General features: G+C 42.0%; 1 protein-coding gene across 1 annotated transcript in view; it reads right to left on the bottom strand.

The window, feature by feature from the left end:
- Nucleotides 1-5,443: 5,443 nt before the first annotated feature.
- The window catches only part of XPO4 (exportin 4), a 1,500,264-nt gene continuing 1,482,229 nt past the window's right edge, over nt 5,444-23,478 (bottom strand). The window contains exon 29 of the mRNA XM_044073186.1: nt 5,444-7,739. Within this exon, the coding sequence (XP_043929121.1) occupies nt 7,542-7,739 (198 nt within the window). The 3' untranslated portion in view covers nt 5,444-7,541. The remainder of the gene's footprint in view (nt 7,740-23,478) is intronic.

Raw genomic sequence — 23,478 nt, 5'->3', positions numbered from 1 at the left:
GAGCAACAGAGAAACTTGCTTGTGAGCCTCTATTCTTTGTTGAGGAGGAACGTCTGGCATGCCTTTGAAAGGAGGCAAGGTATGGAAATAAAACCTGTAGCCGTGGTGTATGATATCCAATACCCATCTGTCTTGGGTAATTAAACTCCAATTTTCTTTGAAAAGTGCCAACCTTCCTCCCAAAGGTGCTGCCAGACGAGAAGGCTCTGGCAGCTGAAAAGGTAGGTCATTGGGTCTGTTGAAGGACTGACCCCTGCCCTCACCAAGACTGTGCAGGTGAACTCCTGTTCTAGGCCTGAAAGAGCCCTGAGCTCTGCCCCTACCACGCCTAGATCTACCCCTAGACTGGGAATCATAAGAAGGATACGTCCACCCGTTATTAGGCCAATTTCTACTAAACTTTGGAGGCTGGACCTGCAAAAATCTTTAACAGTCTGCATAGACTTAGCCTTGTCTTCCATTTTCTTTAAAACTGCCTCAACAGGAGAACCAAACAACACGTCAGATTGCAAAGGAGCATCTAAAATCCTTGATTTAACATGGTCAGACAAATTCTGATCCCTCAGCCAGGCGTGCCTGCGAAGAACTGACCCAGTGGCAGCCACCCTAGACGAGGCCTGTACAGCATCAAAACCACATTGCAAAGAATGCTTACCCACATGTTCAGAAACATGTACTAAATCTTGTAACTCTTTACAATCAATACCTTCTGCCAGAGCATCAACCTTAGCCCTCAATTGTGAAAGGAGATAGTTTTGGTATTTCAACATGTGAAACTGGCAATTCAAAGCCCTCATAGCAAGAGTGGAAGAAGTATAAACTTTCTTTCCCCATCTATCCAAGGCCCTGGCTCCTTTGTCTGCAGGAACCGGATTCTTTACAACAGAAGCCTTAACACCTTTAGGCCCCTGGCTAACCGTTTCTGGGTCTGCCCTAGGACTCTTAAAAAGAAACTTATGAGCTTCAGGCACCCTGTAATACCTATCCGGTTTAACAGGAGCAGGAGGCAAAGAATCAGGATTAAGAGAAGCCTCTGTAAAAACATCTTCCACTACATCCAAAACAGGAGGTATAGCCAAAGGCCTATGCTGGGGTAAAAACAAAAATTCCCTAAGCCTTTTCCTGGAATCAGAGAAGTCCTGACCTTCCCACTTAAAATGCTCCCTCATGGAATGAAGAGTTTCTGAAAAGAAAAATCCTCAGGAGGAGAAGCAGAAGGAGTAGAATCATCCACATCAGAATCAGAATAAGGAGAGTACTCCTGTAAGTCTTCAGCCAAGACTCTGAAACATCTGAAGCCTGCTCAAAACTCCCTAGCTCAGGCTCCACCCTAGGTCTCTTATCAGGAGGGGGCATAGAACCCCTAATCAAAGTAATCAGATCTTCTGCCATTTTAAGCATATGCTTCTTGGGCACAGTTCCAGAAGAACTAGGGGTGACACCAACTGAAACTGAACCTGGCCTGCCCTGGGAGAAGCCTTTGAAACAGAAGGAGAGGGCCTAGCCACCCTAGGAAGGGAGGGAGTATAGTAACCTGAGAGGCCCCTCAGCCTGACCTGCCTCCTGAGAGGCCACATCTTGCAATAATAAAGTCTCACCCTGGGAACACAAAGAAACCTCCGGTGGAACCACTCCACCGACACCTCTAAAGAACCGCGTCCAGTACAGACGGTTCTTCTAGCCTAGGCTTAACTGCTTTGTCCTTGCGCTTCTTTGAAGAAGCGGGCAGAGCATCCGACCGCATTTTATAGTTGCACCGCTTCCCAAACACTAACCTTGCACAATCCAACCTTCTCTTTATACTGCGTTTATTAAATCCAGCCCAAGAGCGACAGCCAACAACGTCGTGCTCAGGCCCTAAGCAAGGAATACACAAAGTATGATAATCTCTATGCGGTATCTGTTTCCCACAAGAAATGCAATTATTGACTTTTTCTGACATCCGGTAAATCACTGAGGCAAGAAAAACTAAAATATTCCCAACGGGTACTTAGCCAACTTTGAACTCGGTCTGAAACTTCAAATCGAAAAATCTCAGAACGCCAACCGGCACTTGCAATGCTGCTTCTGCATCGGACCATGCGGCAAAAAAGACTGAGGATATGACGTCGGTCATGCGCATTTGTACCCTGACGTCCTGATGTCAGTCAAATGCGCCTTGACCGACGTCAGACTTATACTTTGATATTCGGGCCGACCGAGGACAGCGGACTACCCAAGTGTAAGGACTGCAGCAATGTGAGATGAAGAACATCTGAAAAGTTTTTTTTGCTTTTGATCTGAGGAGGCAGGCTTATGCCTCCCAAGAAGAGCTTCAGTCAGTCAGCTCCAGAGACTTAGGATCCAAGAAGGATGTAGGAAGTTGAGAAAATGAGACCGAACTTTCAGATCTGAAGAGGACTTTGAATCTGAAGGTGGTGCTACAAACTTCGGATGTGATGGGGGGGGGGGGCTGTATGGTGGTTCTGTTTTAGTTTTCTTTGTTAATTTATTTTAAAAAAGGGGTTGAGCCCCTAAAGGAACCATTGCCGAGGCAAAGAAGTCTAGAAGGAGAGTTGGCCTGAAGTCCTGATCATTCAACAATCTCGCCTCACCGATCATTGTACAAAGTTGCCAGAAAAAAAAAATCAGTAGGAATAGTTGGAAAACCCTGATGCTTCATTCATTTTTATTAACTAACATAGTAGATTAGACAATCAAAGACTCCCTCCAGCACTCTCGCCCACTATCACTCTACTCTGCATCATACAGATTTGCTCAGAGGTGACCTGTCTCTCACCTACCAGGCAATCTCAGACCCTGCTCTACTAGAGATGCTCCATATCCATAAGTCTAACTTCTTGCATAGTACCTGACAGATGGGCTTAAATCTAATATGTGACATTAGCAAAACCTGCTGGAGAGACCGGTCTCCTAGATGCTGCCCCGTCTCTAAAATAGACTCCTGATACACGTCAAGCAAAGTACGTTGCCGACCCCCTTCAAGCGCAACCTTGATGAGTGGATGGGCAACCACAAATTTGTCCCAGGGGTTCCATCTGTGTCCCTCACTGACAGGGCGACAAGTGCTGATTGTGGTTTCTTTTCTGGGGATAAACTCTTGGCTAGGCTTGTAAGGGCCCCAGAGCCATTAGCCTAGCAATCTCCTATGATCCTACGGATGAGCCCCTTGCTGAGAGTCAGCAAAGTTTTCAATGCACCACAGTGATAAACCCAGACAAGAAAAGCAATCAATCAGGAAGGAAGAAGGCACCAAACAAAGCTGGTCAACCTGACAATCCAGACAGTGGAAGTCAAAAGGGAGGAGGAAACAATACAGACACTCTGCAAAGGGCCACATAGCTGATGGCCCAATAAGTCCACATGCTTGGCAGCTGCCTGCAATACATATCTGCGTAAAAATAGGTAATTCACTGAAAACCGTGTACGCTCATCCTTGCTTTTGGACACTTATCCTCAACTTTTACATTCTATAAGTGACAAGAATAACCAAAGGAAACTGCGAAAAACAGGTCAAATAACCTAGATCACAAAATTTAAAAAAAAAAAAAAATATATATATATATATATATATATATATATATATAGATAGATAGATATATACACAGACACACACACACAGAGGCTTAACGAGAGAGGAAGGAACCATCAATAAATACTACTAGATAAAAAAAATTGAAATTGAAACTCCTTACAGCTTGAGATTTCGGAATCCTGTGTCTTACCATGTCTGGCGGCAAACAAGATATGGGGAATTAAGAGAGAGAGTAGTGCATTACGGAAGAGGGAGGAACTCGAGACTATGATCTAAAGTAATGTGGTCGAGTTGGATCCGTAACACATCAGTGAGGAAGAATGAAAAGGACATCAGATCTTAGATTTGCCACAGTTACAGTGATCCTGGGAACCCTAGCCCTCTTTACCTGAAGCCATTCTTTTAGAGCATTTTTGTTTATTTTTCCTGCTCCTTACAGCAAGCACAAGACTTTCTTGGGTTTGTGCTACTCTTCCCGAATCATGCAACTGTTCTGTATGGTTCTAGCTACTCAGGGGAAGAAGAAAAGGCTAGTCTACTTCATTTCCTACATTTTTTCTTGAAGACAATATGCCAGGAGAAGCAAGGTAGTTTTTCATTTTATCAATGGTTTAAACTTGATGAAAGACAGCAAATGCAATGTTCCGTGAGAGTTTCAAAAAAGAACAGGTGTCTTTTAAAGGAATCTGGCAAGCACAGCACTCGCTGCCAGAAGCTTTGGCAGGAGATGAGAGGGAAAGGGCAGAGAAGGATCAAATACAAATTATAAAATGACAAAGCTACACACAACATGAAACAAAACAGCCAAGTTATGTACCAAATTACTGAGTTTTGTTCCAGACTGGGAAAACTGAGGAACACAGAGGGTGCTGTCTATAATGAACCCTCTGCAGATATTGGGCACTGATGCTAGGGAGGATGGCTAGAAGCACTGCCTGCAGCTGTGACTTAAGTTCTATCAGTCAGGATGTGCAATGTGAGACACCCTCAAGACCTTCATTTCCATTGTTTGGCTTTTCATTTATAAATACGTATAAACCATAGTCATGATTGTCCAAGTACAGATCCCATTGTTCCTTTGTGTGCTTCTAGCAATAAGCTAGATGTAAAACTCTGTCAGATGGGTGTCCTGCCTTTTAGGGAATTGCTTCTTGGATACTGGGACCGGATGTGCTGGAAGTCTGGGGAGGATAGTCAAGGCTAACACAATGCTGCCAAGGAGCTTTAAACTACCCAGTTCCCACACTCCAACAGCACACAAGTAGACTAATATCACATTACAAAGAACCTGGGTATACACTTTGATGAACAAGCCCTCACTTTTAGGTGAGGTGCTCCTCTATGCTGATACGATAGCTGTGCCTAGGCATCCCTAGAGGTCTTTGTGGCACTAAAATATTCTTTGGCCACGTTCAGACAAGGAAAGACAGGGTTATCTACTTATTCCTTTTTCCCCAGTTGACCTTTCAGCACCCAGGTTGCCAGTTGAACTTGTTTTACTAGAAGTGTGTGGAGGATATGCTGCTGCTGCTATTCCAGCCAACATATGAATAACTGTTTTACAAAATACTATATTGAGGAGGCATTTTGCTTTGGTTTGATGCACTGCCAACATGTCACCTTGGAGCTGGAGAAGCATGCTACCTATACATTTGGATTTGCAAAATTATTGCAAATTGTACTGTCCTGTGGCCAAGTACTGTGACATCCAACAGTGCCAGTAGCTGGAGAACAAAGCAAGGCAACTAGAAATAGCAAACCTTAAGTTACTAAATGGAAAATAAAGCCAGAAGGCTAGTATATAAAGAATGTAAGCTGCAACATTTTAGATTATCAAGAACAGTTCTCTGATGGCAAATTTTACAAGAAAACAAAATGTTTGCTTCACACAATACGCACACAAAAAGAAAACATGAACTGTAATTTCATTCGGTAAAAATAAGCTAAAATGAAATGTAAAAATATCTTCTGTAATCATGTACACAAGAGTCAATTATCTATGTACAGAAAAATTTCATATGCCACTGAAACCAGCGACAAAAATCAGGTCTCTGTATTGTACACTATTCACTAACTTTCAAAGCTTCAGTTGAGTTAACCAAAATTTAGGAAAGATTTACCTCGCTAAAAATTACCTTCCTATATTCTCAGCATTACTTTAGAAACTACTTTGAACCCTTCTCAAAATCAGTCAGGACTATATTTACAATGGTATAACATTTCTGAACTGGCAAGAGTAAATAAACATGAATACAGTACACTTGAAATATCAGTTTTTCAAAAATCAAGTCCAAGAAAGCATACGTCCCGACAGGAGAGAGACAGAATGCATCTTCTCTAGGAAACTGTGAAAAGTAAGCGTTGCCATTAAAGATCTCCGTTCAACAGAGCTACTCCTCTGGTGGCTCAGTCAAACCAGAACTTAACACACATACTTGAAAACAATACATAAATATATGCAGACATAAAATCTGTACAAAATATTACACACACATAATAGATGAGAAAGTTCGTGAACCTATGTTCAAGGCAACATGATTCCTTTTAAATGTGCACCAAGACTGGTGCACTCAAGCAAATTAGGCAATGCAAACGCATTTAAAAGGTATATTTACATTCTTTATACATTTTTAAAACCATCTGTGAAAAATTTTCATCAGCATTACATAGTGATTTTTTCTTCTAATGCCCCAAAATTAGTGTGTTTTATTTAATCATACCCTTTAAAGGTGATAGGAAACAATTTTTACATCTGAAAAAAATGCTCTTCTGATGTCCTTTTACTGTAAACCCAATATTCTGATTTCGCCTTCTGGAACTTGCAACTTTGTTGCCACCACAACTACTCTCAATTCCCTCTCTGTTTCTGTCACTCTCCTTATGTCACAGGATTGCTTAGAAATGTGAATATGGACAGCAGCTGGTAAAACAACAAGAACTCGAGATCTGAGAAGACCCCAAAAGTCGGAGCATTCAAAAAATGATAAACTTGTATTAAAAACCTATGACAGAAAAAGGTAAGAGGGTAAAGAAGAGTAACAATTTCCTAGCATCTTTAAATCATTATTGCTCATGTAGGCAGATTCTGAAATACAGAAATGTGTAACAGCTTGAGTATGGGCAACAGAATAAAAGTGAAAGTGAACACACACACACACACAGGAGTCCTCTGACAATGGATCAGACAAGAGAGGAGTTAGTCTGCATACTTGCAATTCAACTGAAACACCCCTAAATTCCTGTAAAACTTCCAAAGTTCAACAGCTTTTTTGGCATTTGTGTACCACAGATATTAAAAAAACTTTTTTTTAAATTAAGGCAATGAAATGATGATTCCTAACCAGTTTTTTTTTTTTTTTTTTTGGGAAAAAGTATAAAAAATAATATACATCTCTTCCTTCTGAACTTCAGGCAGTATAAAACAATCTTCAAAGCAGTATCACAAAGCTGCAGAAGACCAGGCTGCTGTGGAAATATGCAAACTTAAGTTCAGCAATACCTTTTGGTGCTGTTTCTTTCTTAGGCCACAAACTTAAAACGTCAGAGAAGAAAACTAAAGCTAATCTCCGACATAGTTTTTTTTACAGTTGCCTATGCTTCTATAGCAAACCCCTCAATCAAGGTTTTAAATAAAATATGACAGTTTCCCCCTGGAAAATGTCAGGCAGCTTCAAACCAGAGTTGTGGGGACAAGGGAGGAAGGCACTGAATTCATCTTTCACTGTGCCCATATTGTTGCACATAAATGGAATTTCATTTGATAATGCAAATCTGCTGCTGGATCTCAGCCATACACAAGTTGTTCTTGACAGCGTCTGGCTAACGTGCACTAGTGGAGGCTGAGGAACAGCCGATGGCCTGTACTCCTTGTACTACTGTATCTGGATCAAAAAAGCAGACTGTGAAATCCAACACGGCCCTTGACAGCCAAAGAAGGGACATAACATCCAGTCTGCCCTTTTTCTCTGTGCATTTTGCAGAAAGGGTCTAAACGTAAGCACATTTTTTATTTGACACACAGCAGGCCACCCACATTTGCCATAAACTCTTCCATACTCTTTAGAAACGATAACTTCTGCTTCCGATCTAGTGTAGGGGGAGTGCTGGTTGCAGTTAGCTTGTTAAAGGCATCTGCTAAACGTTGGTAAATGACTGGATCCTGTTGACTTGAGAGTAGTGTTTCCACCAGTTCAGAATATTCGGCCTGTTAAGAAAATGAAGCGCTATTACTAAGATGCAACATTAAATGAAGCTTTAGAACATTTTGAAAGTAAACATTTTCTTACAGTTTCAGGCTATCACAATGTTAGGGCTGTTTAAAGTTGGCATACCAATTATTTGAAAAGGTCTCGACACTCATCCATAGGTAGGACAACTAATTAATCAAAGTGGGTGGTGTGGTATTACTCCCTGGAGAGAAACCAATAAGAAAATGAACATGTGGCACACAACAAGCTGTCTGGTAAACACAAAGCTCTCCAAGGAAATACTATGACCAGTGACTCTATAAAATGCAGATAATCATGAAAAAAAGTTTTCAGGCACTGATAAACTGTGCTCTTCCACATTGGCAGAAGCGATGCCACCAAACAATCCCATCCCCCAAAGTTTTTTTTTAAGTCTGCATAATGAGCAGGGAGCTTCATAACACCTTCCAATTTTAAACATCTTGCACTGATGTGACACCTACATCAAAAAATGCCCCCCGCACAGAAAAAAGTGCTACAACAAATGACACTAAGACTCTGCAGTACTATTTCCAACTGATCTACTAGTTTGCATGTCATTCCTCTACACAATGACATCATGCACACAAACAACCAATGAGTCTATGCTCCATGCACTGAAAACACAACCCGATGGGCCATATCATCAGCAAGTTAACTGCTCCCTACAACACCAAAGTACCTTTAAGATTCAATGATAAAAGGGTCCTGCATAATGTATTTTAAGTAATACTGAAAACTGACATGAAATGAAACTAAAATACACTTTTACAGACAATACCCATGTCTACAATCAGCTGAGAACTAAACAGGAAATCTACAAGAGCAGAGAAGTGGCTGTGTATGCTGCAGCAGTGTTATGTACAACAAACAATGTAGTAAAGATGTACAAACTCGGGGGCAAAGTGCAAAATGGATGAAAAAGTTTAAATGGCATGAGTGCAAAATTAAATACTGGATAAACATTGTGATAAACCTGATTGTGCTAATTCAGGAAGAGAGCAATGTATGCATAGAAGAAAAATAAATAAATCCCCACAATGCTGAAGACTGGGAGGCCAAGAAAATGGCAATGATAATGTCTGCAGCAAATTAAGGTCAACTAAAGGAAATCAATATATTTACCTTGAGCAAGGCATATTGCAGATTTTTTTAAAAACATCAGGTTTCATTTGAATGCATTTTGTTAGACAAAATACAGTATTCTCTTTGCATAAGTCTATAAATGCAGCAATATTAAAACAGATCTTCACAACCTGCATACAGTTTCAGTGAATGCACTTTCAATTAGTGGAAATAACCTCCAGTCAGTAATATTAACAAGAACAAAATGTGCAGTACATCAAGTACAAACATTTTGTTTGCATGGTACAAGACTTGGCAACCAAGGCTAAAGAGGCTTGTAGAAACTTACAGGGTTTTGGTATTATTACGAGATACTTCAGTCACAATGAGTTAAGTTAGCTCATTTGGAATGATATGCAGGACATCACTGGTGTACAGACACTAGAGTATGAGTGCAGAAGTCAGATCGAATATCCAGCATTCCAAAATATTAATATCATTCAGAAGGGAAAAGCCGAAAGGCACATCATCATTCAGAAGGATCAGAATATGTGTGCAGAAACTTTACACAAATATCAGCACTGTTATTGGAGACGATACATAATTTACAGCAGTATAATAAGTGGAGAAGCTATGGACATTAAGATTTGATTTAGATATTGTTGATATCTGCCTCTACTGTACACCATAAAGCATTCTTAACCAAACGTTCCGTTCTGAAAGGTACAAGAGGAGGATTTGGCCCATAAAGGACTGGCTGGCACCTGTTTAGCACAAGTTTGGGTAATTGACAGATAAAGACATTCATTCCCAGTTTCTTCCAGTTATTTCCATTTCATACCAGTACTCTACAGTTCTCTCAATTCTTACACTGTGCAATATATTTTACGTAATATTTAAACTAGACAAGAAATGAAAATAAAATATACCTTTACAGACAATACCAATGTCTAGAATCAGCTGGGAGCTAAACAGGATGCCCAAAATCCTTTGAAGAGCAGAAACGTAGCAGAGGTCAAACATGGCTACACACTGAGTAAAAGCTCAACTCTAGCTCTGCCAGTGTGAAAACAGAAATTTAGCAGAGAAAGCCAGTGGACCTAAACTTCTGGTAAATTTAAGTAACTGGCTAATAAGTACATTGCCTGGATGCCGGGAAAAAAAGACAGAAAACCTGAAGGAAAATCAGCTACAAAAGGAGAGGAAAAAACACTGACTGGGAAAAGTACTGTAGCTGTTCAGCAAAAAGCAGTGCAAGGTTCCGACATGACTTCCAGGAACCTAAAGGAAAGTTCAAGACAACTGCACACAGATCTGATTAAAATAAATGAAACACTGATGGAGTATATCAATTCAAAAGACAGATGGAGTGTATCAACTCAAACAACAAAAGGCTGGAAAAATGGAAGACGCTTTAAACAGATATTCAGATGAGGTGATAAAACTGCAAAACTCAGATGATGAAATGAAGAAAAGGCGGGCTGAATATCAGACTGCACAAGAAGAGATGTTTCAAAAAATAACAGAATTAGAAGACAGAGCACATAGGGAAAAAATTAGATTTTCTGTTGTACCAGAGAAGCTGGAAGGAACAAAGTGCACATAAAGAAGTTATGTACTCACCATAACATTCCATCTGAGTAGTTGTACTTAATTTTTCTGCAACCTGTGGGGTTATTCGGATCCGTATTGGATCCGAGCCTGCAACCTTTTTTCTAGCATCTGCTCCAAACTCTGAGCTCCTCCCCTTACCCATAATGCACTACCATCTCCTACCTTCCCTCAGATCGAGTTTGCTGCAACTAAATACATAAGCAACTCAGCCCAATGAACAAACGTGAATAGACAGGGCAAGGTCCGGGGGATGAAGGAAGGGAATGTTGCAGAAAAATGAAGTATAACTACTTAGATGGAACGTTATGGTGAGTACATAACTTCTTTATCTGAAGTAGTTAACTTCATTTTATCTGCAACCTGTGGGAGAGAGTCCCCAGCTACTCCAATCCTGGGAGGCCCTTATGGAAGGATATTCCTGAGCACCGCAGAGCCAAAGGATGCTCTACCCCTAGAAATCAGATCTAATTTGTAATGGAAAATGAAGGTATGTGAATTGGCCCAGGTTGCTGCTGCACAAGTGTCGTCCAAAGGAACCCTAGACCAAAAGGCAGCAGAAGTTGCCATGGACCTGGTAGAGTGAGCTTTAACAATACCAGGAGGAGATGAACCTTTTGCTTTGTAGGCATGTGAAATGGAAAGAGTGATCCATCTGGGCAAAGAAACTTTAGAAATAGCTTTTCCCAGAAATGCTTTGGAAAAGGAAAACAACTGGTCAGTCTTGTGGAATGATTTTGTTCTATGAAGATAAAAACGAAGCTGTCTACGAACATCTAACAGATGAAGTTTGTATTCACCTTTATTTTGGAAGTTAGGGAAGAAAAGAGGCAGATTAATGGACTAGTTTATGTTTGCTTCAGATGCCACTTTGGGTAAGGAAGGAAGGATTAGTAGAGAGAGAGACCCTGTCCTTACGGAAGACCAAATAAGGAGGCATGGCAGACAGATCTTGAAGCTCAGAAACCCTCCTAGCAGATGTAATGGCGACTAGAAAAGCGGTCTTCCAGGATAAAAATTTCAAATCCATCAAAGCTGCAGTTCGAATGGAGGAGCCACCAATGCCTGTAAGACAAAGGTAAGGTCCCAAGGAGGCACAGAATCCTTGACAGGGGGATGCAACAGAAAAGTACCTTTAAGAAAAGCCTTACACAGCCTAGAGGAGGCTAAGGCAATGTTATCTTCACCAACATGAAAATTAGAAATGGCTGCCAATTGTACCTTCACTGTGGAGGAACTAGCTCCTTGCTGAAAAATGCCAGACAAGAAATCCAACACTGCTGGAACAGGGGCTGTAAAGGGATCTAGTTTTCTCTGTGAGGCCCAAATGGAAAAACGCTTCCATTTACTGCGATAAAGTTTCCTCGTGGAATCTTTAAGCCACCAGAATGGATTTTACCAGGGATGAAAGACCGGGAGTCCTGGGAATCAACAGAACTGGAGCAACTAAGCTGTCAGCTTGAGGCTGCCCAGATCGGGCGGATGGGCCCCCGACGGATGGGAGATTAGATCCAGGCAGGGATCCAGAACCCACGGGGGAGCTAAGAGATGAGACCAAAGGAATGGGAACCAAACATGTCGAGGTCAGAACGGGACAATGAGGATAACTTTGCACTGCAGTCGGCAAGCTTTCTGAAGAAACTTCAGAATGAGTGGCAATGGTGGATAAGCATACAGAAGCCCAGGGGGCCAAGCATGGACCACTCGTACGGCATCAGAATAGCCAGACTCAATCTGTCTGCTAAAATGTTGGAGCGCCCCGGGATGTGCATTGCTATCAGAAACCGACCAGTGGAGATCGCCCATTCCCACACACTCAAGGCCTCGCAACATAGGGGTAGGATCTGGTTCCCTCCTGCTTGTTGATATACCAGACAACCGACATGTTGCCTGACTGAACTGCAATTAATCCGAGAGGAAGGACAGTGTGAAAGGCTTCCAACGCTAAAAGCACTGCCCTCATCTCTAGAACATTTATGTGCAACTTGATCTCTGACTGGGACCACGTGCCTTCGACTGTCCTTCCTAAACAGTGTCCCCCCCACCCGAGTTGGGAGGTGTCCGTGATCATTGTGGCTTGGACTGGAGATGACACGAAGGGGCGTCCTTCTGATATCTCCGGTGAACTTAACCAACAAAGAAGGGACGTCCTGCAGACGTGACTGATCCTGATCGGAGATTCCATGGGCAGGTCTAGCCAAGACCACTGAACAGCCACAGTCCACTGAAGAACCCGCATATGAAGGCGCGCACAAGCGAAAATCGATATGGAGGAAGCCATGGAGCCCAGTGCCCGGAGAACCTTGCTCGCCTTTGGAGACTTGAAGTCCGCTATCTGAGCTGTGTGGCTGTCTGGAGTTAAGAATACCTTCATCTGCAAAGTGTCTAGCTGTGCCCCAATGAAGTCTAGAACTTGTACTGGCTGCAATTGGGATTTCTGAACATTGACTGTAATTCCCAGTAGATTTGCCAAATGAATGAAGTAATCTTGGGCCAGACACAGGTGATGCTTGTTGGGCACAGCAAGGAGCCAGTCGTCCAGGTAAGGAAACACCTGAATACCCTGAAGCCTCAGGTGAGCTGCTACAACTGCCATTACCTTGAACACCCTGGGGGCTGTGGTGAGACCGAAGGGTAGGGCTCTGAACTGGAAATGACTGGCTCCCAGCCAGAAGCACAGAAACCTCCTGGAGCTTCTGTGAATTTTGACATGGTAGTAAGCATCCTGGAGGTCTAACGAGCACATCCAGTCGCACTCTCGGAGATAAGGTAGAATGGACTGTAGGGTGACCATCTGGAATTTCTGTTTGGCTACAGTGAGGTTCAATGTTGACAGGTCTAGAATAGGCCTGAGGTTCCCCATCTTTTTGGCACTAAAAAGAACCTTGAGTAGACGCCTGATCCGGACTGATTGGGGAAGGGGGGGGGGGGACATGTTTGATGGCTCGTTTGAGAAGCAGCTTTGAAACCTCTAGAGCTGCGGCCACCCTGTGAGCAGGTGGAATATCCAGGAAGTATTTTGGAATATTTGGAGGGGCAACAAATGGGATAGTGTAACCTCTGGATATGATCTGTAACACCCTGCGATCTGTCGTAATTTATTTTTATTTTATTTATTTTACATTTGTTGACCGGGTAGTCTAACTGGATACATGTCCATTTTCAGTAGAGGCCCGGGAAGAAAAGCTCCAAAGAAAAAAAATCAAAACAGTTGAAACACTAACAAAGCTTACAATAATATAGGCAAAGTACATATTTGTATACATTGTTACCGTTCATTTAATATGACAATACAATTTAGATCACATAAGATAAAATAAATTCTGAAGTAGTAATCTTACAGATGGTTACTTAATTTACAGTTCCTGATTTCTCTGGTAATAAGGGAGAAGAAACGTAGTCAAAGAAAGGCAGTAAAAGTGTTAATAAAAATCAGTCAAAGGTTAGTCGGGGTTACAACAAGGGCACAGCCAGTGTGTTTTAAGGTAAATTTTAAGTTTTTATTTGAAAAGTGTTAGGGAGGACAGTGATGCAAGTTCACTAGGTAGAAGGTTCTAGTTTCTCCCAACTGTGTTTGGGAAGACAGTGTCAAATAGTTCAGCGCACAGATTGAAAAGGTCGCTGAGGAACAGACGTGCTTCCCAAACCTATCCACCGACATGGACTCCTTGTCTGGAGGGTGGACTGAGGAACTCTCCTGTGCTAGTTCCTTCTTGGTGGCTGCTGCAAACACAGCATCAACTGGGGCTCCTTTTGACCAAGGTTGTCTGTCAGAAGGGGAAGATAAAATTTTGTCAGGGCATTTGGGGATGGGCTCTGTGGTGTCTAGCTCTTTCCATGCCCAAGTGGTGATAAAGTCCACCAAGGGGTCCGCTGGCGGGGACACCCAGGAAGTAGATGGGCCCATGCCAAAGGCCTCCAGGAACACTGACTCATCCCCAGAAGGTTTTTGGGTTGACCAACCTCCCCTGTAGCGGAGGATCTCCATGATTTCTCCAAAGGAGACGTCTTCGGGAGGTGACCTGGGGGAACCTTCTCCTTCATCGAAGTCAGTGTCCGTAGTGAGGTACTCGGGGGAGTCCAAGTGCCTCCTTTTGCACTTGCACTTATGGTGACCCCCTTCAGTGGGACTCTCAGAAGAGGATTTGAGAGCCGCAGGGGGTTCCTCAGGGAAATTAAGCTGGGTATCCTCTGGCACGGGCTGTCCCTGAGACAGGATGAAGGGAGTAGTTGCCAAATCCAGGGGGCCTGGGTGGAATCCGAGGGGATGGGCTGGGGTCTCAATCCCTGGGAGAGAAAACCCTCTCCACCACTTCGAAGGCTGAGGGAGAGCGGACCACTTTGGCACCCTGCAAGGAAGACACCCTCCCCGGATCCGAAGCGGCGACCGGAGCCGAAGCAAGGATAGCCTGAGGTTCGAGGAAATGGGGCGGAGCCAAAGAATCCATTCCCTTGGGTCCAACACCCTGTCAACGGCTCAGAGAGTCACTTGGATCCGAACTAGTCAGATCCGAGGAGCTCAAGGTAACAGCGGGAGTCGAGGTTGACAGAACCGTCGGTGCAGAGCTACCAGCTCCGAAAATCATAGGATCCAAGAGCCCTGAAGCACGGATCGGGGAAGGAGAGGTGGGGAGGAAAAAGGGCATGGAGGTCCCCCCTCCAGAGGGAGAGGGGCCTGGCAAGACTCCCTTCTGTATTTGGGTCTGAATGAATCTCCGCATCATCCTGTCCATGTCCAAGTTTGATAAACTCAGAGTCTATCGCAAAGAGGCCACCGACTCGGATCTGGCTGGTCTGCGCAATGACGGGGAGGAAGGCCTCGGGTCCGAATATTCCAACAGCTCCGGTGAGAAACGAGGAGACTGGAGCCGTGGAAAAACTGGCCTCATGGCCCTAGAAGGGGGACTAAAAGAGCTCCCTGTCCAGGGATCTCTTGCGAGGTCTGTCCTTTCTCTTGTCCCTATCCTCTTTGCACTTTTTTCTCTGTCCTTTTCCTTGTCAGCCACTCTGACTGTAGATTTGTCTTTATTAGTCCCAGCACCAGAAGAAGGGGGAGTTTGAGTCCCTGTCTGGGTGGGAGGTTGAGCACTAAGTACCGTGGCAGATTCCAGCATGGATGCAGGGAGAATGCCTTCGGCTACTAATTTGGCCTTCTGATCCCTGAGGGCCCTAGGATTGAACCTGGTGCAGATAGCACACTGAGTGGACAAATGTGCTCTTAAGCAAATCACACACAGTGTGTGACCATCAGCCGGGGAGTGCTTATGGCTACACTCTGTACATTTCTTGAACACAGATTTTGGCTGATCAGCCATGGTCCTGCACCCAAGAAGAAAACACTACCTACTAGAAAACACCACACAAACACACAGGTAGGGGAAGGGCAGGTCTAACAACTACTCTACCAAGTTTAACAAAACTTTTTTTTTTTTTTTGAATCGACGAACAAGCGATACACTAACAGGGGAGGAAGGGAAATAATCACTCAGACACACAAAAGAGACTAAGTATTAATAACACTTACTATCCCTGAGCTCAGAGCAAAGGAGACCACGATGCACACTACTGGCGCAGCAAACGAGATCTGAGGGAAGGCAGGAGATGGTAGTGCATTATGGGTAAGGGGAGGAGCTCGGAGCAGATGCTATAAAAAAAAGTTGCTGGCTCGGATCAGATACGGATCCGAATACCCCCACAGGTTGCAGATAAAATGAAATTAACTACTTCAGATCACTTTGTTTTTTATTCTTTGTTGTAAACGTTTTTTATACTTTTTATATTTTAAATTTTTAAATGTTATCTTTGTAATTTGTTTAATTGGAGTTTTTCTCCCCAGGCCTCTGCTGAAAATGGACAAATATCCAGTCGGACTGTCCCAGTAAACAAATGTAAAATAAATTAAATAAATAAATTTTATGAAAGCACAAATAAGCAACTGGACAGGTATGCCATAACAGGAATTGCTAAATGAAATGCCACATTGTGTGTATGCTCCAAACCTGACTATGAGAAAGCAACCTAAATCTTTAGTAGTAAAGATGCAATTTTACTAGCAGAAGGAGTTGCTTCTGACAAAATTTGGCATACTGACAAAGTACTAAAAGTGAGAGGCAGCAGACTGTGTAGAATGACTAAACTGTACACCAGGCAGAAGAGGAGTACATTTAATCCATTATTCAAGGAATGTCAAAAAGCAGGAGCGAGATTCAAACTGCTGTATCTAGCTATCTTCAAAATATTTTCCTTGGTGGGACAAAATTATTTTTTGATGAAGTACATGCTAAGGAGGAAATACAAAAGTTTGTCCAATAAAAGGTGAGCTATGAAACTGGAGATTCTACTTCTTGTTCTTTCGGTAATAAAGAACACAGACTGTGCCAGTGAAACCTTTTTCAATGTTTCAATGGAAAATGCTCGAATGAAGGAAAAAAACACAATAATCAACTAGAAGAATCAACAGTATGTTGGAAATTAAGCAGAGACAGGATTCGGGAGATGGAGATCAACATGAATAAAACCAATAATTTGGAAATTGACAAATATGGGATTACAAAGCAATAATTATATATTTGTGAAACACAGCAGAACAAATTTGGAAATACTGAACTTTTTTTCTACTTTGTTAAACCTGTAGGGGGACTCTAAAGTATATGCCCTACTTCATGTCATTAATGTTTAGAAAAATACTTCGGAGTGGGGAAGAGGAAGGAGAAAATTAACTTAGTAAAACAAATTTTTTTCTTAATGGTAATTTTTAAGTGCAATGGGGATACTAATATAAATGTCTTCCTGTTTTTTTTCTCCCTTCTCTTTCTCCTTGTTCAGTTTTAAGAAATGTACGCACTGCAATGCTAAAAAAATCTGGTTAAAAGAGCAAGACAAAAGAAAAATTTGTGTGCTTTTTCTCATTCCTGCATATGGGAAGGACTGGATTAAGGCACTTAGCTTGATCTAGTAACAAGTTTTAAAAGAAAGCAAGTAAATGAAAAAGAATATTGATTATAATAAGGCTTCTTTTCTAGTAAATGAATATACGATTAGCAATTTTGTAACTGATTCTAATGTCTCTAGGAGACAATCTGCTAAAGAGAAATCGCTAGGAGATTATGACCTCTGAAAGCATTCCAGTGTTTTCCCAGCTGACAGAGAAAGATAACACAAAACCAGACAGCATTTAGTAGAAGCCCAGGCTGCACTATGGATCTTTGCATGGATAACCTTTCCTTTAGGTTAACTCAAGCCTGTGAATGTGGCTGTCAGTTTGGAACATTTGTTCCTATCACGAGGGTAAAACTTCAACATTTGAAAATGTAAATAGTTTTGTACATTACTATTAAGTTAATAGGTTTTAGGGGTATTGGGGTGTTTTTTTTATTGTTCAAGGACTTTCAATAAAACAAAAAGCGATGTAAAATGCGACATAGGCTCAAAATGGATATGACAAGAAACAAGTGTATAAAATATCAACCTGCCAAACAGTGTATGCATGTAACATAAAAGGTAGAACTAGACATTTAACAAAAAAAGCTGTTTTACATATTCATAAAAGGTGGGAATAATAACTTTTTAAGACAACGATGCTTTATGTCATTAAATGTCAACGCTCTCATAGATAAATACAAAAAAGAGAGTACTGAACTATATTAAAAAAATGCAGAGTGCAAATAGCTATGCTACAGGAGACTCACTTGGAAAGAACTGAACATGTGAATTTGATAAAGAAAGGTTTTCATGAAGGCTATTAAGTGGAACACCTGGAGCAAAGGAAAACAGGAGTACTTACATTAATTGCAAGAGGAGCTCCAATAGTGATAGAAGAGGATAAAAAAGATGATAATTGTAGATTTGCTGTACTAAGGTGGTACTGGCAAGTGATGAGGATTACACTGACATATATTTAGATTTCACATAATCTGCTATAATGGAGCTTAAGAAAATTCTGGGAGAAATAATCGGCTTTCAGCAAGGAATATTATTTATAAGTGGGGACTGGAATATGATTTGCAACAGTGAAGTCTGGAGGGCCCAGAAGGGAAAATATAACAAAGGAAGGTAGATTTTTGAAGCAATTTATGAAAACGTTTGGCATGGAAGATGTGAATTCAGAGTGAATTTACATATTTAACATTTGTTTACTGGGAAAGTCTGTCTGGGGAGAGTCAATTTTCTGTGGAGGCCCAGGGAGAAAAGTTCCAGAGGCAATTAGCAAATACAACAAAGCAAAAATACAAAGTATACAAAAAATACAAGAAATACATTAAGTCTAAAATTGTATATTTTTATATTGTGTAGTATCCATAGAATAGGACATAAAAATATAAATCAAAGATTTAAAGGCCGCATTTTCTTACGGAGGATCAAAGCAATCTTGCATAGTAAAATACAGACATAAGGTTACCAGTGTTATAATATTTAACATGGATGACCAGAGTAGATGCATAAACATGTAATAGTACAAACCAAACCTGCAGAATAGAAACTGACATAGGTAGATGAGAGTAAAGAATATTTACAAGATGAGAAGAAGGGAGTAAGAGGTAGATTAGCTAGTGGAAATAGAGTGCAGGGATAGACAGTAAAGGAAAGGTGGGTATTTTAAGTAAGATGAGGGGGAAAGAGCGGGTGATATAGGTATTAGGGAGGTAGACTCTATTGGGGTACTATTATTCCCCAAAATACAAAAACTGGGCTAGGCTAGCGAAAATTTGCATTTCACAGGAACATGGGCATTTAATTGAAGGTCTTGATATATACCCAATTAACTATTTCAGATCATGCACCAATAATAACTAAATAAAAAGACAAGAGTAATGAAATAAAAAGGAGACACTGGTGCTTTCCCAGCTATCTGTAAAAGGCAGGAATTTAAGAAATGGGTAGTGGAAATTATTCAAGAGCTATTAGATAACTAAGAAATTTCTTCTGAAAATATAGATAGGGAGTGGGATAAAATTAAAGTGGATTTTTAAAAACAGGGTGGAAATAAAACAACGGGAGATATGGTTAAGTAGTAACAATAATTATTTACAGGGACTGACAAATGTTAAAGTATTGCAGAATAGGAGGAATCCCACAGAAGAAGAGAAGCAGCTGCAGAATGCTAAACAGAAAATAAGGGATTACCTCGATAATATGCATGAGTTAAGAAAGATTGCTGTTATGCAACTTTTAGGACGACGACTCAGGCAAAAGTAGAAAGGGCCGTAACCAAGCTTAGGAAGTCTATAACAAGGAGGATAACAAGAGATCCTATAGATGTATTAGAAATATTTTTGAAATTCTATGAAAGTCTGTATAAAGCAGAGAAATGTGAAAATCAAGAAAAGGTACAAATGGAAAAGTTTACGGAAGAATTAAATATGCCAAGGTTAGAGGTAGATGAGGCTCAATTACTAATAGAACAGGAGGAGATGAGATAAAATGGTGATGTATAACCAATAAAATGGAGATGTATAACCAATCTACAGGAATGTCCCCAGGTATAGATGATATTCCTGTGGAAGTTTGGAAGCTAGGAGAGAAAAAAAGTACAGTTTTGTACCTACCATAAATGTAGATGTCCGAGAGGCATGCATCTGCAGTCCTTACAAATGGGTTGTCCTGTCGTCAGGCAGCCCTTCGGTCGGCCGGATTCCAAAGTCTGGGTCTGGCCTCGGCTGATGTCGCACTTCACCCGACGTCATAGCTGCAGTTCTTCGGGTATAAAGGTATCAGCCGATGCCATTTTCCTCAGTGTTTCTTGCCCCAGATGCCAGGTGCCCTCTAGGAAGGCTAAATTTGGATAAATGCAAATGGTTCCAAATAGTAGAGAGCAAACAAAAAATAAGCATGTATGTACATATACACAAACAAATACACCATAATAGATTCCCCCAGCTAGCTACAAGATGGGCAAATACCCTAGGAGTACCACAGAGGGGAAGGAGGATGGGTAATCCTGACTGCAGATGCATGCCTCTCGGACATCTACATTTATGGTAGGTACAAAACTGTACTATGTCCTTCAAGGATGCATCTGCAGTCCTTACAAATGGGTAGAATACCATAGCCAAACTGGGAGAGGAGGAGTAATAAGATTATGGTGTAGTTAAGATCCCTTGCAAAACAGCAGTGGCAAAACCTGCTCGGGATCTGGAGTATAAGGGTAAATTATAATGCTTGGCAAATGTATGCACGGAGCTCCAAGTAGCAGCCTCTAAAATGTCTTTGGTAGCCACTCCTCCTAAAAAAGCTGTGGTAGTGGCTGTAGCCCTTGTAGAGTGAGGTCTGATGTTTTCTGGAGTTTTCTTCCCATGGTAAGAGTAACAAAATCTAATGCAATTTCCTATCCACTTAGAGACTGTCTGTTTTGAAATTGCTTTTCCTTCCATTCCTGTTGCATATGCTACCAGTAGCTGGTCAGTTTTTCTGTTGCTCTTGGTCCTGTCCAGGTAGTAGCGTAATTGTCTATGTACATCCAAGGTATGCAACAGTCTTTCTTCCCTGTTCTGTGGGTTGGGGAAGAATGTAGGCAGGTGGATAGCTTGGTTTAAAGATACCCTAGAGACCACCTTTGGCATAAAAGTAGGATTAGTTCTCATGGACACTCTATCTTGATGGAAGATCAGGAAGGGCTGTACTGCCATTAATGCCTGTAGTTCAGAAACCCTTCTTGCTGAAGTGATTGCAAGCACGAAAGCAGTTTTCCATGATAAGTACTGTAATTCTGCTGTTGCTGCTGGCTCGAAAGGAGGGAGTGTCAACTTTTCTAGCACAAAGTTCAAGTCCCATGCTGGCAATGGTGGCTTCCTAGGTGGTTTTACATTTTTAATTCCTCTCAGAAACTGCCTGAGCAGAGGATGTGAGAAGACTGGAGGATCCAAGTTGTATTCTGCTGAAATAGCTGATGCATGAATCTTAATGGAAGAATAGGACAGGCCATTGTGGAAGAGCTCTGCCAAGTATTCCAGGATGTTAGCTATGTTTACCAGTGACACATTTTCTCCTTTTGCAGTACTCCAAATGAGATATCTTTTCCATTTTGCCGAATATTTTTTTCTTGTTGAGGGTCTGCGAGCCTCCAAGATAATGTCTTTAACCCTTTGAGATAAATCTGGGTTATTTTGTCTTAAGCAATGTTCCAGGCAGCCAACTGCAGTGTTTTCAGGTTTGGATGCAGGGTTTTGAAGTTGTTCTGTGTTAACAGTAAGGGAACTAGGGGCAGAGGCCATATTTGTTCCCGAGACATACTCCTCAGTAATGGGTACCAATGTTGCCTTGGCCAGTCTGGAGCTATCAGGATGATCCTTGGACGGTCTTCTTTGATCTTCAATAGCACCTTGTGCATCAAAGGAAGAGGTGGGAATGCATATGCTGTCAGGTTTTTCCAACTGAAAGATAGGGAGTCCACTTTCCAAGCAAGTGGGTGGTACGTCCTCGTGCAGAATTTTTTCAGTTGGTGATTGTGTGGGGATGCAAATAAGTCTATTTCTGGTAGTCCCCATTTCCCTGTAATGGTTTTGAAGATGTCCGGATGCAGCATCCATTCGTGGGCATCCGTGGTAGTTCTGCTTAGGATGTCTGCTAGTATATTTTCTTTTCCTGGCACAAAAATTGCTTGTAACTGAATGTTGAAGCTCAGGGCCACATTCCAGAGGTCCATTGCCATCCGGCATAGAGGGTATGAATGTGTGCCTCCCTGTTTGTTGATGTACCACATAACTGTGGTGTTGTCCGTCCTTATCAACAGTGGACCCTGTCGAAGAAATGGTCTGAATGTCTGAATCGCCAGTTTTACTGCCAGCATTTCCTTTTGATTTATGTGCAGGTGGTCTTGAGTCCATAAGCCTTGTATGCACTTGTCCAGCATGTGCGCCCCCCAACCGAGGTCTGAGGCGTCCGTTGTGATGGTCTGGCTTGGTTGAGTGCTGTGGAAGGGCAGTCCTTTGTTTGATTGACAGGCCTGAGCCCACACCATTGGAATTCTTGCTTCAGGCATGGAATTATTGGAATTTGGGTTTCTAGGCTGTGCTTGTGCTGAGACCATAAATTCCTTAGGTACCACTGTAACTTTCTCATATGTAGTCTGGCATGTGGAATCAATATTATGCAGGATGCCATGTAACCCAGGGCTTGTAGGACCTTTCTTGCTGTTAGCTGGTTCTGCTTTGTTAATGCCATGAAGTAGAGAGGGAGTTGCTCCTGTTTTTCTACTGTTAGGAATGCCATTTGTTTTGATGTGTCCAGCTCTGCACCCAAGAAGGTTATCCTTTGGGATGGTATCAGCCTTGACTTTTTTATATTGACTGTGTATCCCAGGGCTTGCAGTAGATGAATGACCCTTTTCAAGTCTTTTGTTAATTTGTTTTTGTTGTCCGCTTGTAACAGGTAGTCGTCCAGGTAAGGGTAGATTTGAATTCCCTGAAGCCTGCAATGAGCAATTACTGATGCCAGGCATTTCGTGAATACTCTGGGCGCAGTAGATAAGCCAAAGGGCAATGCTGAGAATTGATAATGCTCTGATCCTGCAAGAAATCTGAGGTATCTTCTGCAATTTGGTCGTATGGGGACGTGCAGGTATGCCTCCTTGAGATCTAGAGTTACCAGCCAAGACTCCTTGCCCAGCATGGGAAGAAGTTGCTGTAGGGTCAGCATTTTGAATTTTGGAACAATGAGGTAGGTGTTTAAAGCGGACAGGTCGAGAATAGGTCTCCATTGGTTTTCTTTTCTTGGTACCAGGAATAGTCTTGAGTAAAATCCTTGCCCTTGTTCCACAGATGGTACCCTTTCTACAGCTCTCATCCTTAGTAAGTGAGTTATTTGTTTTAGAGCTTCTGTCTTCTGATTTGGAGGTAGGTTTGGCATTCCTCTCTTCCTTGGTAGAGTATGGAAGTGAAACCTGTAACCTTGGTCTATTGTCTGTAAAATCCATTTGTCTCCTGTGATGTAATGCCAGTTTACTGAAAATAAGGCTAGCTTCCCGCCTAAGGGTGCTTCTAGTTGTTTCCTGGTAGGCGGCGCCAGAGCCAAGTCACTGTGATTGTCCTGTGGAAGTGGTGGTGG

Source organism: Protopterus annectens, chromosome 5.part1 (assembly GCF_019279795.1).
Source record: "Protopterus annectens isolate FY-2018-M chromosome 5.part1, PAN1.0, whole genome shotgun sequence".
Taxonomy (NCBI): domain Eukaryota; kingdom Metazoa; phylum Chordata; order Ceratodontiformes; family Protopteridae; genus Protopterus; species Protopterus annectens.
The sequence above is the reverse complement of the archived record's forward strand: the minus strand, read 5'-3'. Positions and strand labels throughout refer to the sequence as shown.